Raw genomic sequence first — 19073 nt, 5'->3', positions numbered from 1 at the left:
TATAAAATTTTTATTGGTTTTACAAAATTTTAAAAAGACAAACAAACACTAAAAGAGACAAACAAACACGCATAGTTTCAAACATATTTTCATGTAAACCTCTTTTCTTGGACTTCCCCATACCCCCCCTCTCTGCATCCCAATGTCCATACTTCAACTAGCAACTCCCAATTGTTGCTTTCAAATCTCTATCATCTTAGTCCTTTTTTTTATATTCTAACCTTATATCCCTGTACCCCTTTGTTTCTGAAAACCACAACATTTTTAACATTCATTAAGTTTATAGTGGTCCTTAAGGTAACTTTTAAATTTTCTCCAGTCTTCTTCCACCGTCTCTTTTCGTTGATCACGGATTCTGCCTGTCATCTCGGCCAATGTCATATAGTCCATCACTTTCATCTGCCATTCTTCCAGAGTGGGTAAATCTTGTGTCTTCCAGTATTCTTGCTGCTGTTGTAGCATACATATAGAAAGTTCTATCCTTCTTTGTCACCAATTGGCCGACAATGCCCAAAAGGAAGGCCTCTGGCTTTTTAGGGAAGGTACATTTAAGTACCTTTTTCATTTCATTATAGATCATTTCCCAGAAGGCCTTAATCTTCGGGCATGTCCACCAAAGGTGATAAAAGGTACCTTCAGTCTCTTTACACTTCCAACATTTATTATCAGGCAAATGATAGATTTTTGCCAGCTTGACTGGGGTCATGTACCACCTGTATACCATTTTCATAATGTTTTCCTTTAAGGCATTGCATGCCGTAAATTTAATACCGGTGTTCCATAACCACTCCCAGTCAGTTGACATTATGTCCAACATCCTGAGCCCACTTAATCATAGCCGATTTAACTGTTTCTTCCTGTGTGTTCCATTTCAACAGCAAGTTGTACATTCTAGATAAGTTCTTAGTATTGGGTTCTAACAGTTCGGTTTCTAATTTTGATTTTTCCCCCTGGAAGCCAATTTTCCTGTCCTGTTTAAAAAATTCCATTATTTGGCGATATTGGAACCAATTTTCTACTTTATGCTTCAATTTCTCCTGACTTTGTAGTTTGAACTTATCTCCATCCTGTTCTAAGATTTCCCAATACTTCGGCCATCCGACCTCCATATTGAGTTTCTTCACTGCTTTAGCCTCCACTGGTGACACCCATCTAGGGGTTTTATTTTCCAATAGATCTTTGTATCTTATCCAAACATTAATCAATGCTTTCCTGACAATGTGGTTTTTAAAGGCACTATTGACTTTGTCATACCAAAGATATGCATGCCAACCAAAGGCATTATTGAAACCTTCCAGATCCAAAATGTCCGTGTTCTCGAGGAGCATCCATTCTTTCAGCCAGCAAAAAGCTGCAGCCTCATAGTACAATTTTAGGTCCGGCAGGGCAAAACCCCCTCTTTCTTTAGCATCTGCCAATATCTTAAATTTAATTCGGGGCTTTTTGCCCTGCCAGACAAATTTCGAAATGTCTTTGTGCCACCTCTTAAAACATTCCATCTTGTCGAGAATCTGCAAGGTCTGAAACAAAAATAACATTCTAGGCAATACGTTCATTTTAATTACTGCAATTCGGCCTAACATTGACAATTTCAAATTTGACCATATTTCTAGATCTTTTTTAATTTCTGACCAACATTTTTCATAGTTATCCTTATACAAATTCACATTCTTAGATGTTAAGTAAACCCCTAGGTATTTCACCTTCTTTACCACAGTCAAACCTGTTTCCTCTTGAAATTTCTCCTTTTCCATATCTGTTAAGTTTTTCCCTAAAACTTTAGTTTTTTGCTTGTTCAACTTAAATCCAGCTACCTGGCCAAACTGTTGTATTATTTCTAAAACCCTTTTCGTACTAGTGTTTGGCTCTTGCAAAGTCAATACTAAGTCATCTGCAAACGCTCTTAACTTATAATGTTTAGCTCCGACCTGCACACCTTTGACCTGCTGGTCATTTCTTATCATGTTCAGCAACACCTCCAGAACTGAAATGAAAAGTAATGGGGAAATCGGGCACCCCTGTCGTGTTCCTTTTTCTATCTTAAGTTCCTCAGTCACAACATTGTTTACAATCAGCTTAGCTTTTTGTTCAGAATATATTGCAGCCATACCATTCTCAAAACCCTGGCCTACCCCCATCCCATGAAGATTCTTTCTCATAAAACTCCAAGAAATATTGTCAAAGGCTTTCTCCGCATCCACAAAAATCAATACTGCTTTAGTGTTTATATTCACCTCTAGCTTTTCCAGAATGTCCATTACATTCCTTACATTGTCTGCCAGGTGTCTTTTAGGGAGAAAGCCTGCTTGGTCCTTATGAATCTTCTCCATCAAAACTCTTTTAAATCATTTTGCCAAAATGTCTGCAAAAATTTTGTAATCCACATTAAGGAGTGATATTAGGCGGTAGTTCTAGAGTTGGGTCTTTTCAGTCTCTGACTTTGGTATGAGTGAAATATATGCCTCTTTCCACGATTCAGGCGCCCTTTTTCCCTCAAGAATCTCATTACACACTTCTCTTAATGGTTGAGTCAACCATTCCTTCAGCGATTTGTAGTATCTAGAAGTCAGTCCATCTGGTCCCGGAGATTTGCCCAATTGCATATTCTGAATGGCAGCCTCTATCTCTTGTTCTGAGATTCTCTGGTTCAAATCCATCTTGCTTTGATGAGAGATTTTTGTAATCCATATTTTCCAAGGAATTTTCTATATCTTCTTCATTTTGCGGGCCTTGAGTGTAGAGTTTTTTGAAGTAACTTAGAAAGCAGTTTCTAATTTCATTAGGTTTAGATATATTCTTTCCATCCACCTCTAGGCTTGTAACTGTATTTAGTTTCTGCCTTTTCTTCAGTTGCCATGCCAGAAGTTTGCCACATTTATTTGCTGATTCAAAGGTCTTTTGCTTCATTTGCTTTATCTTCCATTCAATCTCTTGGTTCATCAATTCCATATATTGTGTTTGATATAGTTTGATTTCTCTTAGAATGTCCTGTAACTCTTCCAGGTTAGCGGAGTTTTTAACCTGAAGCATTTGTAACCTGAGGTGTTTGCAACTCGAGGTACCACTGTACTAATGGTGATCTCAGTGCTCTGACTGTAATCCTTATACTGGATATGGTGTAGCAGTAAAACTGTTAGCACATTTCAAAGCTAAGCAGGGTCTGGTGTGGTTTCAAACTGGATGGTGGACTGAGTGTTGAGATGGCTGCTTTGCAGGGGGTTGGACCAGATGACCCTCAGGATACCTTCCAACTCGACAATTCTATGATTCTATGAAGGAAAAACAACAACAAAGACAGCAGGCTCCAGTGCTCACTAGTGCAAGTTCTTAAAATTCAGAGAGAATCTTTGCTGTACCACTTTTTCAAGTCCCTAGTTTTTGAGTGGTTTGGATTTTAAGAATGAGGCATCTCTAAATTCTGAGGACTTGCAAGCTTTTCAATCTCTTGCAGGAGGAGTTTCTGCTCTGAAAGGCACAGAACTCTAATAAAAAGCATTGTACCAGTGATCACCAGAGCCTGTTCCCCTCTGCTTTGTGTTTTTGTCACCTTTATAAGTGCAACACTCAAGCACAAGAGAGAAATATTGCAATGATTAGGGGAGCCCCAAGGTTGCAGAAGTTTAAAAGACTTTAAGAAAAACCCTTAGGGGGTGACGATCCCCAAAACAATCCAAAAAGGACTGAGCATGCTCAGTGAAGAAATAATGGCAGGTTGAAGGTGGGGCAATGGAGTGGAGTGTCTGGAACCCTGATCAGGAGCACTCAGTACTGTAAAGGTAAAGGTACCCCTGCCCGTACGGGCCAGTTGTGTCCGACTCTAGGGTTGCCTGCTCATCTCGCTCTAGAGGCCGTGAGCCGGCGCCGTCCAAAGACACTTCCGGGTCACGTGGCCAGCGTGACGAAGCTGCTCTGGCGAGCCAGCACCAGCGCCACACACGGAAACGCCGTTTACCTTCCTGCTAGAAAGCGGTCCCTATTTATCTACTTGCACTTAAGAGTGCTTTCGAACTGCTAGGTGGGCAGGAGCTGGGACCGAACGATGGGAGCTCACCCCGCCGCGGGGATTCGAACCGCCGACCATGTGATCGGCAAGTCCTAGGCACTGAGGTTTTACCCACAGCGCCACCCGCGTCCCTTTACTCAGTACTGTAGGAGGTTGCTAACTTTTATAGGCCTGTGAGCACATTTAGATTTTTGAGTGAGTGCTGTGGGTTCCACCCCCTCTCACCATTCCCCCCCCTTTCTCCCGGAGCAGCCCTCTGCCCATTAGGACACAGAAAGAGAAAGTGCACACATACGATACGCTTCACTTTTCCAAGTGACCTGGGTAAAAGCTGGATTAGGTAGCATTAATCTGAGCCTTGAGAAGCACATACAGTGGTTTAAGAACAGTCCGGTTTAAGAACAATTTGGTTTACAAACTCCGCAAAACTGGAAATAGTGTCTTGGTTTGAGAACTTTACCTTGGTCTACGAACAGAAGCCGAACAGTGGAAGGGCACCGGCGGTGGGAGGCCTCATTAGGGAAAGCGTACCTCAGTTTAAGAATGGTTTTGGTTTAAGAATGGGCTTCCAGAACGGATTATGTTCATAAACTGAGGTACCACTGTATAGTTGAAAGAGGAAATGGGGAAGAGTGCTACTGCTTCAACTTCCTCTTTCAGCTGTATGTGCATTTCAAGGGAGAAAAAGGTAGGCATCTCTACCACACATGAACAATAGGGTAGTGAGAGGGGCTCAGAGACTTCACAGGTGCCACGGAAAGACCATAGGTGCACCACTGTGTCCACAGGCACCATGTTGCTGCCTCTGCCATAATGCAGCTCCCCCCCCCCACCTGGCCCCACTTTTTATTTACTGTCTGGCAGATAATGTGACCCTATTGACAACTTGGTATTTAGGAATAGCTTGTTCTTTATGCTGTGAAAGAGCCTACAAGAGAAGTATTTGTATAGTTTCAAAAAAGAGAGTACTATTGAGAAATTAGATTTTTTTTTATTAAGAAAAACAAATCACAGCTAGGAAATAGGATCTGCTGCAACAGATCTCTTGCTTAAAAAAAAGAAAGAAATATGTGAAAGGTTAATTGTGAAAGATATTTTATTTTAATTTTCCATTCCCGCTTTACTATTTTCTCCACGAAAGGGGGACGGGGAACACAAAAGATCCTTGTATGATTCAGATATATTTACAAAAAATAACAAAGCAGAATCATAGGGGCTGACTTGTCAGCTGATGTTAGGAAAGAGAAATCTGCAGCTAATCAGCCTGGCTGAAGCAGCAAAGGTCACAGCAGTCATGATGAGTTATTGCAGAGGTGTTACGCCATATAGTTGGTCTCTTCACTAAAAGCAGTCATGAAGAAAACAAAATTGCAGACAGATAAAAAGACATTTTCTTCTTTCGTCATTTCGTGCATTAGTGTTCCACCACAAATTTGTCTTTCTCTGCTGTCGTCCATCATGTCACATTCCTATTTGTGAGCAATTGTTACAGTGCAAAAAAGAGATTTTTTTCTTTTAAGGTGTGGAGGTTGGGGGAGGAACTGACTTATATTTTAAAGCGTAGTACTGACATAGGGTAAGCCAACAGCAGATTCCCTGCTGAACTCCTAGAATAATGCAAGCACAACATTTTGTGGCCAGAATATCTCTCATATTTTGTATGAGATGGAGAAAAGTGAAGATGGTTACTACTGTAATAGCACGGCATCTTTCACCCTCCAGGTCTGTTGAGTGGAGTTGAGGGGAATGTATTCAAGACAGCTACAAATTGGTGGGATGTAATTGTGGCAGAGGGGACAAATTCTCTTGAAGACGGTTTACTCTTTCAGACTCTGACCAATGAAATGAACATTTCGTATAAAGTTCAGTTGGTGGTAACCTTGGCGTTTTGGCCGTTTGTCTTTTTCTTCACCACAGCTCACTTCCACTTAAGCATGCCTCTTTCCCTGCAAGCTTTCACAGGCATGGTTCAATTTGCTCACAAATTTATTTGCAACATTGACCTGTGCTGCATGCATGCTTCACTGCCACCTGTTCATTGGTGGTGACACACAGCTTCATCTCTTTTCCTCATGACCTTTCCCCTTTCACCCACATCCGTGCTTCCACCTGCCTCTTCAATATTTTTTGCCTGCATGACTCACCAAAGTCTTACTTTCAGCATGCCCAAACTAGATCTTCATTCCAAGCCGTGTCTCAGATGTTGATGTCTCCAGCCCTGTCTGAGAGGAATTAGCCAGAGCAGTGCTGGCCAGCCCATGCACACATGAACGCACATGGAGCCTGTGCTCCAGCTGATCTCTGTTATTTGGGACTAACTTAAGCAGAAAGACCCTGTACAGTGGTACCTCTGGTTACGAACTTAATTTGTTCTGGAGGTCTGTTCTTAAGCCGAAACTGTTCTTAACCTGAGGTACCACTTTAGCTAATGGGGCCTACCGCTGCCGCCGCACAGCTGTGCCGCAATTTCTTTTCTCATCCTGAGGTAAAGTTCTTAACCTGAGGTACTACTTCTTGGGTTAGCGGAGTCTGTAACCCGAGGTGTTTGTAACCCGAGGCACCACTGTAATTGTTCTTGGAGTGGAGGAGGAAAACATTTGTTCAACAGCTCCTGCCACTTTCTGCAACTACCTTGCTGACCTCTTTTGCCACAACTTTATGGAAGCATCCAGACAGCATCATAGTCTTTTGCTACTGCAGAGCTTGTCATGCACTGCAGCTTTTAGGAATATGGGCAGCTTGGCATCCTTCAAGTCATGAGTACTTTAAACAGGTTGCTGAAACTTCTGTGCCAGAGCTGATCTTCCAGGATTCTTGCCTCAGAACTCGGTTTACAAGATCTCCAGTTGACTGACATTCAGGGAAATATATTCTTCAAAGTGTACAGAACACTGCCATTGTATTAACTTAATGTCATCTTATTCCTGAAAGCTTTTTCAAGGGGCTTGAAGATCAATTCAAACATTTTCTCAGTTTGGTCATGGGCTTCAAGGAGCAGAAGGACAACTGCCTACCACTTGTCTACCTTGTCCTGCTATAACACTCCATCTGATTAGTACTGGCAGTTTTGACACATAACACAGCAGCGGGTGGCATGGTGGGGCACAGCCACTCACCTGACCCCTGGTCAGTTGCATTGCTGATGCTTACCACAAGATAAGTGGGGAGGGGCAAAGTGGCAGCAAGTTTGGCTCTGTTCTGTGCTAAAGCACCAGATGGATGCAAAAGTACTTCAGGAGGGTGGAAAGCCAGACTGGATAAATGTGGCCTAGAGAGATGGGGTGTGACATGGGGAGTCCCTACACCTGCTATATTCATACGTATTCTTTTAAAATGTTATGTACCCCACCTTTGAAAATACAGGAAACTAATGGCCACATGGGAATTGGTAGGCATACTTTTTAAAGAGTATGTTAACTAATTTAGGTTAGTGGCTAATTTTAAATGGATGTGGTTCTATTGTCATAGCTGAAATGTCGCTAAAACAGTGGACCATCCTTTCTGCCACCCCTTCACGCCCATTCATTTTCCCCCTGTTTTCTGTGGCAGAAAAAACTTATTGGAAGTTCACGCAAACTGCAGCAGGAAATTGCCTTTGCAGAGTCAGGTGAACTGAAGCAAACCAAAATGTCTCCAAAGCAGATAGGAAACAATGCTACATTGAGCATCTGTCGATGCTGTAACTTTCACACAGGTTTGCTGTTTAGAAACTGTCATGGAAAGGAAAAGCTGACACAAACAGAAGATTGGAAACCTTAGAACTTCAAAGTGATTAGCTCCAACATGTAGAGCAGCTCAACATAGTATCTAACATTTCTAAAGCAATTTGGGTAGCTTCACACTGATTTTTATTTTAATAATAACCAACAATGTATATTATGTGCATTTGAGGTAACAGTATTTTTTGATTAGAATCCTAACAGAATGGTAATTGTAGGCAGACTTGTTCTCTTTATGGCTCAGAATTAATTGCTTTCCATTCTTCTTGATGAATGAAGAGTTCAGAACAGAAGCTGGCCTGATAAAAGGCATTCCCTGTTCTTCACCTTTGGGATCAAATGCTAGCAACACTTCTAAATTCATATTGCTCGTGGGTATAAGACTCACTTTTTCCCTCCTAAAAAGTAAGGGGAAATGTGTGTGCATCTTATGGAGCGAATGCAGGCTGCGCAGCTATCCCAGAAGCCAGAACAGCAAGAGGGATCGCTGCTTTCGCTGCGCAGCGATCCCTCTTGTTGTTCTGGCTTCTGAGATTCAGAATATTTTTTTTCTTGTTTTCCTCCTCCAAAAACTAGGTGCGTCTTATGGTCTGGTGCGTCTTACAGAGTGAAAAATATGGTAAGTATTCTGCTGCCTCATTCCACCCTTGCTGGGCTGAATGACAACATTGTCCAAAATCCAGTGAGAGGATTTTATTTAACAAACAATAAAACTAGAACACCAGTGTTTGTTTAGTTTGTAATTTATTAACTGCACGTCACATTTAACAATGTTAAATATTGGAAGACTCGACTAATGTGGATGATTGATTGGCTGCGAAGTGCCAGGCAAACTTAGATGATATTAAAAATAATTCAGGAAAATAGACGTTCTACACTCATGGATAGTTAAAGCCATAGTTAAAGCCATGGTTTTCCCAGTAGTGATGTATGGAAGTGAGAGCTGGACCATAAAGAAGGCTGATCGCCAAAAATTGATGCTTTTGAATTATGGTGCTGGAGGAGACTCTTGAGAGTCCCATGGACTGCAAGAAGATCAAATGTATCCATTCTTAAGGAAATCAGCCCTGAGTGCTCACTGGAAGGACAGATCGTGAAGTTGAGGCTCCAATACTTTGGCCACCTCATGAGAAGAGAAGACTCCCTGGAAAAGACCCTGATGTTGGGAAAGATGGAGGGCACAAGGAGAAGGGGATGACAGAGGTTGAGATGGTTGGACAGTGTTCTCGAAGCTACCAGCATCCATTTGACCAAACTGCGGGAGGCAGTGGAAGACAGAAGTGCCTGGCGTGCTCTGGTCCATGGGGTCACGAAGAGTCAGACATGACTAAACGACTAAACAACAACAACAACACTCATGGACACTACTTCTTGTAGTGGGGTGGGATTTTAAATCATATGACGAAGCTCTCCAAGAAATACCAAACAGTATTTAATTGATTTTATTTATTTTCTTACATTTACTGTATATCCTACCTTTCTTTCATCATCAAACCCAAGGCAACTTACATGTGGTTCAGAGGTGGTCTGTCATCCAGGTAACTAACCAGCCCAGACCAGCTTAGCTTCAGCAAGGCAATGGATTCATGTGCTCTCAGACCATACCCTAGTTGCAACTTTCCTGCTGGTGGGATATTTAAATTAATTTTTATGAAAATAAGCATTGCTATGGGACAAGTGAAGCCATATTAAACTGTCATGGATTCACCGACAGCAGTGGAATGAAATTGGTTCACACACCCATGAAAATGGCTTGTGGGCTTCAACCACTATTTCTCGGAGCTACGGTGCACTGTTTGGAATGGTAAGTACTGCATTCTTATTTGTTGTGGATCAAAACTAAAATCCTGCTTCTGTCCTTACCTGCTAATGTACATAGTAACAGATGGGGGTGTTGCAATTGCCTGCTGCAGAGTCCTCTTACAAAGACCATGCGATCTGAAACGCAATGGTAATGAAATGACATCTCATGGAAGAAACCAGATGCTTTGTGTTCAGTCTCATCTGCTTTCTTTACTGACCTACTTTTTAACTCTTCTTAGGACTGCAGAGCAGATGCTGCGGCCCTGACTCATGCCTATGTAATTTGATCCAGGGCACGTAAAAGCGTTATTCACACTTCTGATACAGGGTTTGCTTGTGTCATTCACCGTGCCACAATGACAGAGTCAAATCCTGGAAAACATAAGTCAAGCCACTAATTTTTTTTTAATAAAAAAATCCAGTGTTTACAACTGCTTTGTGGTTTAGTGTCTCTGGCTAGTTCTCTGATGAAATGCTAGCTCATAGACTGAGCCTGGGAACCCCTTGGACCTTTGAGCACGTTCCGCCACCCACTTCCTTGTGCTGAAGTAGCAGGAGCCACTGCTAGTATTGTGTGCCTGCTGGAACTTGTGGCCTGGAAATGACTGGAAATGATGGCAGCTCTACCAGAGGTACAGCAGAGCTGCTAAGCGCATGAGGTATGAGATGGATGGTCCCCAGTTCAACTTTGAGATCTACATGGTCTCAGGCAATCTGGTTACCTTTCAGGCTCAGCTCTCTGTATGTAATATGGGGATATGCAGGGTTGTTATATGGATCTCAGGGTTGCCGAAAACATGCATGTATTTGCACCTAGGGAATGAAATACAGTGTCTAAGGTTAAAGTCCTAATGGTTAAAATGGGAGAATTAAACACATGTTTAAATCTCTTGGCTTGAAATCAACGAGACTTAAAAGGTCCTCTATTTTTGCTGAACCACACTACATTTTTTCTGATAATTTAATCTGGAAGGCCAGCCACTACAATGGGAATTATTGTTATTATTGTTCATGTCACAATCAGAATGCTTTTGATGGCCATGGAGTGTCTCAAGCATAGAAGGTACAAGTTATAGGAGGGTGCTTTCAATCATCTTCAGACTGAACCTGCATTCAAAGTAATCATGCTCCCTGATCCTATAGATATCTGCAGATGTGAGGGATGTCATCACCTCTAAAGATGTGATTACATCATTGCTACAACAGCATTATTTGGTGGGGAAACTGAGCAGTTCCATCTTCCTGGGCATCCATTGCACTTAAATGGCTTATTTGCCATATTTCAGGCACACTGGGCTATAAAAATACTGTCCCTTTCATGAAGGTGCCTAACAAAGCGATGTTCACAACGACCATATTTTGATTTAAATTTTCGCATTTATTGCTTGGAAAGAACACTTAAAATTTTTGAAATAAGCTTTTTAAAAAGGGTTGGAGGTGTTGCTGATTAATGTGAAATCAAGCATTTGCAGCAATAAATGAGTTTCAGGGCCAGTGAGCTTTGATATAGGAAGGGAAATCCCAAGTGTAGAAAGCAGGAGCACATCAGTCAATGCAATTGTGCTTCTGGATGTGCATTTACATCCACAGTTCATTTGGAGCCATCAGATTGGCTTGATATATCCTTTGACCGCTTGGTGTGTAGTGAGACCAGTGTACAGTCAGATGGCATACTTTTATTTACCCTTAATTATGCCACAATATGTTTTGTAATCAAGATAAAATGGTTAGTTGCTTCTAACAAAGGACTTCATATCAGTTTGCTACAATTATGAGGAACGGATTTCAAGAATGACACTTACATAGTTTACTGCATTTTCATATTTTACTGCATTTTCTCCAGGAAACCCAGAGGTGCAACTGGTTACTAGCGTGACTCTGTTAAACTTCAGAGATGGGATTTTTATCAGGGTCTTGAAGACTGTTCTTTGATCAGTCCTTAGCCACAGAGATTAAGACCTACAGACCTAGTTAACACTGACTCCAGCCTGTACACAGAGATCCCACCCACCACTTGTCATGCTTTCCTACTGACAATCAGCACCAGAGTCCATGTGTGTGTTGGGGTGTGTGGGGAGACGTGGGTGCAGATGGGACTCTGGGTCTCCTAATGCAGGAGAAATTGCACAGGTATTTCTTAAAAATGTTTATTTATACAAAAATTATTTCTAGAAAACAATACAATTTGTATCCATACTTTCTTCAAGATATCTATAGACGTGGCTATAGATAATATTTTGATTCAGAACACATTCAGTCATATAAAAATAAAACTATTTACATTATGTCAATAAACAAAGGTATTCATTTTCTTTTTTTTAAAAAAGGCACTGGAGGGTATTGCTCAGGCTATTGCATTTCCTTTGTGCATTTAGGAAAAAAAGCTCTTAAGAAATCCATTGTCAAAATCCCATTAACCCTCACGCTTGCACTTATTCCCATTTTTTTATAAAAACAACAACAACATCACAAGTTAACAATCACAATAGGTTTTTTTTAAAAAAAGAAGTGTGTATCAAGCATGTGCCTAGGAATGTCTGCAGTGACAGTTTTACAAAGGCACATACTGTTAAGACGACATACATTCTTGTTCTCTTCTAATGATGACATCTGAGACAATTCAGGGTGCTGATCAAGAAGCACACTATTCTAAGAAATACCATGGTCCTATTCACCACATAATGACTTGATATAGAAGACACTGGAAAGCACCTGTGATATTTGGTATCTGGCAAAACTTAGTTTTGGAATGTAAATTTTAGTTTTTTTAAAAAAGTTGTCCATTTGGCTTTTCCATCTTCCCGTATTTAAGATGTTTTGATTTCCTTTGTATCACACAATTGTCAAGCTTAACAATTGAACTAAAAAGCAATTTGATGTTATTTGCATCTTCCAGTGGAGTTGTTGAGTTGGGAAGTAAAATATAAACCGCCTCCAGGGCTGAGGGTTCCTCCTGTTCTGTTGAAAAGGAGTAGAGAAATGTTCAGAGCCCAGGCAAATTCAGTGAGCTACACAGCAGCCAGATTCCTCGTGTTTGTGCAGAAGAGACATTCGGGAGAAAGTTTTTGAACAGTTTTTGCACTGGTATTTCTTCACATCCGAATGGGTCTGCAAGTGGGCCCTCAAATTTGACCTGTCTGCAAATGCTCTGTTGCAATGAGGGCATGAAAAAGGCTTCTCTCCTGGAAAGAAATACACAAAAGAGGTTTAATCGTTTTAAAGCTCAAGTAAGAAACTTTCTGTATAAATGGGACAAGTAGTTTTGCAGAGGAATAAAAAAAATCATGCCTGTGAAAATGGTGTTTGGGTTCTATATATTATTAAAGGGTCCATTCATTACACTGCAGGCTGTCCATTCATTATTTCATACTTTTCAGAGTTTGCAGGATTCATGGTGCATTGAATGACAAGCCACTGACACTTTCTGCTTCAGCAGGTGCAGCCAGTGCCTGCAGGCTGGGCTCCACCCAGCATTTTCATATGTTCCTTCCATTCATTTACTGTATCCTGTGCAACGCCTACTGCTGCCCAAGGCTGTAGTTTACATGCCATTGGTGTGAATGGCAGAATTCCCATCAGATTGAATGCTTCAGCATTGCACTCTGCTTCCTTGGAACAGAGGCAGGACAAGGAGTAGCAAGAGGACTCACTTGCACATGATCAATAAAAGTTTGCAATTAATGCACAAGCTACTCAAGTCTGTGAACAGGCTTACACTCTGGCCCTAGGCATTGTTCACAGAAGTAAGTGCAGCTGAGTTTAGTTGGGCTTAAAGGCTATGCAGCCAAATTTTCTTTGGAAATTAGGCTGGCTGTACTCAGTGGAGCTTCCCCCTACTGAACGAAGCACAGGACTGCAACTTTAAGGTGTTTAGTACCATTGAAGAAAATCAGAAATTCTTTCTATGATAAGTGTTTGAATCAGAGTGTAATTTGTCTTAAGGTTAACTTTTGTTGCTCACAGTGACATTCATCTTGTATTAAGTTCAATGGGACTTACTCCTAGGTAACTGTACATAAAATTCCAGCTTTGGATTGCAGTTTGCAGATTCGTCTATGCCTTCAAACCCATTAATCTGGAATGCAGTTGCACTGTCAATGGAATGGAACTTCTATTTAAAATACAATCCTTAATTCCCATTTATTTCTGTGTGATTTACTTCATGGGATCAGGTCCTTTGTGTTTAGCACTGAGATGCCAGATCTTCTAAATGACTTTCTACAGTACACATATTTCTTACATGTAAGACTTATTGCTTTCTGTGGAACTCATTTCCAAGAACTGCACATTTGATCAGAGTGTAAAATTCTGTGCCTATATGCTGACTAAGGGGGTTTGCTGTGTGCATTGCTTGGATACAATGCTTGACTACGGATTATTGCATAGGGAACCTGGTATTTCTGCTTACTTCCTTCTCTCTTGTTTGCTGTCTGATCTGTCTACCTTGCACCTGCATTCCTTCCAAAAGCGTGTTCCAACACTCATGTTGAAGCATGGAATTCTTAGGGTCAAATGGATCCCTGTCTTGTGACAGCTTGCCGAAGCAAACTTTAAGTTCTCTAAAGTGAAAAAGTGTTACACCAGTACATAAGCTGACCCACTCATAAATGATTTAAAAAGAAAAGAAGTCTGGTGAACATTTAGCAGAGCAAACAGTATAACTGGTAAACATGAAACTGACCATAAAGCCCTATGGATTTTTAAAAATGGAATTATTGCAGCAATACATGCTACTGCAGCAATACATACTATGCAAAATCACATTTCCCCTCTTACCAGTATGTGTTCTGATGTGTCCTTGAAGTAACCATGGTCTAGAGAAAGCCTTGCCACAGATCTTGCAGACACAAGGTAGTGTGTGGGTCCTGATGTGCATCTTAAGAGCTCCTAGGCTCACATATTCCTTGTCACAGTATTTACAGCTGAAAGATTTCCTAGACTGGGCATCACAGTGCAACTGCTTATGCTTCGCCAGTCCAGAAAAAGTTGAATAGGTCTTATTGCATAAGCTGCATTGAAATTTCTCTGCTTCAGTTGCATGAGGGTCGGAAAGTTTGGACTGGATCCTCTCTTCTTCATCACTAATGGGACTCTCTGAGCCACTGTGATCCTTGGATGAAGTGTCAGAATGTGGAGGTGGGCTGACTCTTCCCAAAGACGAAGGGTATCCGGAGAGAGGTGAGAGGTCACTGGGTAAAGGGGAAGGCAGCAGCCCAGTTGTAGTCCATACTGTGATGGGGTTGTAAGCAACTGAGCTCAGGATCTCAGGCTGTGGAATGATAGGCATGGGGTAGCTCTCATAAAGGTATGGGGAAATGATCACTGGAAGAAATAAAAAAAGAGAATCGTTTTAAGACAACAGAGATTTTTCCTCTTTATAACAGCAGTGCAATATATCCAATACTCATGGAGATTGGAAGTGATGAAATCCTACTGACATTAGTCTGCTCCAATGAAACACACAGAATGAATGTAACATTCTGTAACTTTAGATAAAACTTTACATAAGTTGGGAGGTCTGCTCAAAGTAACAGCTTTCCTCCCCAAGCCTCTGCTGCAGCCAGAGGAAATCCAGCAGTAAAATCCACACCATTCTCTTACATTTCCAAGAGACTCGTTTTGCAACAGAGAGGGGGGGGGGAATTCAGCAATGAAGCAAACTCCTAAATTGAAGCTTTAATTCTGTTGGCATTGACATTTTTTAGGGGGAGGAAGAGAGAGAGAGGGAGAGAGAGAGAGATCTGCAAAAAAAAGTTTGTTAAAAGTTTGCACCAGGCTATGAAAAGTCCCGCTTCAGCAGCAACAATCAGAGCAGTTAGAATACAGCTTTCAGCCTTGGATTACCTGTGTGAGTATCCAGTTCACCATAGTTTGGCTTTTTGGAAGAGTTGAAATGTTTCTTGACCAAGAAGGATCGTGGCATCTTGAAATGCAGGGCTGCCTTCTTCCTGAAACCTCCTTTCAGCTTCAGAATAACGGTCCCCAGCTTTTGGGCAGCAGCAGCAGCAGACAGAATCACTGCTTGCACATTGGTCCTCTACAGCATTGTCCTCTCTGCTCACCCCATGCAGTAAAATTGTGTAGTGCAGGGCTCTTTGCAAAGTGCTGTAAATACCCACTCGTCAGGTGCAGGAGGGGAGGGTCAGGGGTTTCCTTTTCATCCAATCACTCCTGATTTGCTGAAGTTCTTTTACGAACTCTGCCTGTTTGGCCAAGAGACTTATTCCTTGCTCTTCGCAAGGAGGATCCAATCCCTTCTAGGAGCTGAGGACTTGGGTCAGGTTTCAACTCCTCCCACTGGGATAGCTGTGAAGAACAGAGGAAGAGGAATCTCTTGTCAGAGGGAGCCTAGAAAATGTCTTAGAATTCCTGCCTACTAGTGGGGCTAATTTAAGTAGGTTCAGTAAGAGATAAGTTTAGATTTCACTGTACTTCCTCACCTTTCTCTGGAGTGCCTTGCATCCCAACAAAGTGAAAATTAATTCTTTCAAAAAACAAGGCTGCTTCCCAGATGTGGGATAATGAAAATGCTAAGGACAAACTGTTCATTAAGAGGGGCAAAGGGCAGAGGGTAGAGGGGAAGTTATTCCAAGATAAACAGTCCAGCTTTTTTAGACACTAACGAGAGTCTTTGGCTTGTCATGTGGGGCTTGCTATTTTTGGAAGTGAAGAGGAGTTGAGCCGAGATGCTTAATAGATTAAGGAAATATTTTGTGTTTGCTGTTGAAGAACTGGCAATGAGGTGCCGTGGCCTCGATCCAACTAAAATTAGTCCTGTTTAAGACCCATTGCTGTAATTGTGCACTGATTTTTAGTTGGATCAGGGACATTTTGTAAGACAAAACATATGCACAACTCAGACGCAAAACAGGAAGACAGTAATTGAGATATGCAGAATCCACAAAAGGGCTGCAACCATTTGCACTCTGATTACTCAGAAGTAAGCTGTGCTGACCTCAGTTGGACTTGCGTCTGAGTAAATATGCAATGGATGAAGCTGCATGGGACTTTTCCCCAATTTCTCAGTGCAATGTTGCACATTTCCCTTCTAGAGGAAATTGAGCCACTCCCGTAAATGGAAATTATTTGGCTGCACATATTTAATTCTGTGCTCATTTTCGATTAGCTGACAGTGACTGAGGAATGCACAAAGGACGGGCAAGAATATGATCCCAGCACATTCAAGCTCCCCTTTCCTAAAGGAATGGCTGAGACAGCCACTTTCTTCAGCTTCAGTTGAAAGACATCATTCCTGTTTCATCTTAGCCAGCATAGAATATCCAAAGGTTTGTGCTTTAGTTTGGAGTAGCTTGATGTACCATGTGGTATCTTCTTGCTTGTCCAGTAAACTTATTTGCTTTGGTCATACACAGTACCAGTCTCATTTGCTGCTGCTTTTTGGGGTCAACAGCTTCAACTATTGCAGGGAGTTGGACTAGATGACCCTTTCAGGTCCCTCCCAATTCTATGATTCTGTGAACTACCAACAAACCTATAGGCATGGAAAGGATTTGAGCAACACAAGCACAGATTCATCCTGTTTAAACATTTAAAATTCATTCGGGGGGTGGGGAATATTTGCACTTCTGAGTGCACTTGAAACCTATATTTTCCTACTCAGCTGTACTACAAAATGTACCAGTAGACTGAGGGCTATAAAACGGGTGTATATATAGAATGAAGGAAGTGTGGAGGGAAGTTGCATTGAGACCACCCCAGCCTTCTCTGCAACAGGTGTTGGAATGAAGACATGGGGGGAAAAATCTCTGTGGTTCTGTTAAGACTTGTAAGAGCAAAGTGCTTTGTCAAGCTGCATAACTTCTTTATCTGGGAGATGCCAAAACAAGTGCAGAAGTAAAGTTATCTGCTTTCATGTAGCAATTCAACTGTTAACAGGCTCCAAGGCTGGTGTTTATCCATGAGTGGTTTACATTGATTTTTTTTTCCCCTTTAAGAACACCTATGCTGAAAAATCGTCAGTGTGTTTTCTTTATAGCAAAGTGCATAGGGTTTTTTAAAAAATTACTTTAAAAACACACAGAAGCTATGGTCTATTCAGTTCAATTGGCAGGATCGAGACGGGGTGCAAGTATAAAGCCCAGTTCTAAGCATGTTTACTCCCAAGTAAATATGCATACACATACAGCCCAACATTACTTTGGGGTGTTGGATCACCTCTCTCACCCCTGAAATCTCAATTTTAAATCTGCTTCTTTGGCAGCAGCTCCCCTGCCTCTCCATTGCTTCATCTTGTGTGTGTTCTGCTACAAACTTAGAATTTCATGCTCAAGCTAGGTTCACGTTCTTCACCATTTTCTCTCTTGTTTTACACTAGGGCTAGGAAACGTATGGCCCTCCAGGTGTTAGGCAACAATTCCTATCATCCATGACCACCAGTCATGCTGGTGGCAGTTGATGGTAGCTGGAGTCCAACAACATCTGGAATTATACAACCATATAACTTCAGGAGGATGACAAGATGTAAATGAAACAGCTCTGACTGTCAGAAAGTTCTTCCTGATATTTAGTCGGAATCTCCTTTCTTGTAACAATGACTCTATTGGTTTGGGTCCTAGCCTCTGGAGCAGGACAAAACAAGCATGCTCCATCTTCCATGTAACAGCCCTTGATATATTTGAAGATGGCTATCATATCTCCTTTCTGTCTCCTCTTATTCAGGCCAAACATACCCAACTCCTTCAACTGTTCCTCATAAGGCTTGGTTTCCAGACCCTTGGTCATCTTGGGTGCCCTCCTCTGTACACATTCCAGCTTGTCACTATCCTTCTTAAACTGTGATGCCCAAAAGTGGACACAGTATTCCAGGTGGGTTCCGACCAAGGCAGAATAGAGTGGTACTATTCCTCCCATTGATCTGAACACTATGGATCACCACAGGTTTCCCAGTTCTGCCATTTAAACCACATTTCTCTTGGTAAATCCCTTCAAAATGAAACAGGTGCTGCCTTACACTAAGTCTGGCCACTGGTCTATCTTGCTCACTGTTGCCTACAGTGACTGACAGTGGCTTCAGACAGAGGACATTACCAGCTCTACCTGGAGATGCTTGGGATGGAACCTGGGACCTTCTACATGCAAATCAGATGTTTTCCCACTGAGCTGTAGCCCTTTCAAAAGTAAGCAGCTTCTGAATATCATTGTTAGTTTACTGGGCAGAATAGTGTCTCCTCTGTCTTTGGCACAGGTCTTGCCATGTGGCTGGTGCTAAATAAACATTAAGTAGCAGGATTAGTTGATGCCCCCCCCCCCAAGACACAGCCACTTACTCCTTCCTTAATGGAATGTGTGAAAGTCCTCAGCAGACTACCAATAACAGAAAAATACATTCAGAAAATGTATCTGCTGCCCTTTTGCTGAATGTCTACAACTATTTAATTCTGGAAAGTGCAGTAACTTCTGCAGAAAATACCTCTGGGATCAAGCCACTTTACATTGTGGGTACGATTCCAGAGAAGTGCCAGTCTGTTCAGTTATGCCAGCTAACACTGAGATAGGCTTGTACATGCCACACAAAAGGCATAAATGCT

General features: G+C 41.7%; 1 protein-coding gene across 1 annotated transcript; it reads right to left on the bottom strand.

Annotated features, from left to right (window-relative positions):
- Positions 1-11658: 11658 nt before the first annotated feature.
- Positions 11659-16043, bottom strand: SNAI2 (snail family transcriptional repressor 2). Its single transcript, XM_083517838.1, has 4 exons — positions 15966-16043; positions 15370-15831; positions 14302-14847; positions 11659-12707 (listed from the first exon to the last, which is right to left on the bottom strand). Exons 2-4 carry the CDS (start codon positions 15446-15448, stop codon positions 12526-12528), a joined length of 807 nt encoding a protein of 268 aa, XP_083373964.1. The 5' UTR covers positions 15449-15831; positions 15966-16043; the 3' UTR covers positions 11659-12525.
- Positions 16044-19073: the final 3030 nt, after the last annotated feature.

Source organism: Podarcis liolepis (assembly GCF_965112155.1).
Source record: "Podarcis liolepis genome assembly, chromosome: 8".
Lineage (NCBI taxonomy): Eukaryota > Metazoa > Chordata > Lepidosauria > Squamata > Lacertidae > Podarcis > Podarcis liolepis.
Note: the sequence above shows the minus strand (reverse complement) of the source record. Positions and strands in the feature narration are given on the sequence as shown.

What these genes read in the sequence shown, in the direction of transcription:
- SNAI2 (XM_083517838.1), bottom strand. Translation starts at nt 15,448, where the DNA reads ATGCCACGATCCTTCTTGGTCAAGAAACATTTCAACTCTTCCAAAAAG. An exon ending in TGAACTGGATACTCACACAG is followed by an intron (nt 14,848 to 15,369) that starts GTAATCCAAGGC and finishes TATTTCTTCCAG; the next exon opens with TGATCATTTCCCCATACCTT. An exon ending in ACACATCAGAACACATACTG is followed by an intron (nt 12,708 to 14,301) that starts GTAAGAGGGGAA and finishes ATTTCTTTCCAG; the next exon opens with GAGAGAAGCCTTTTTCATGC.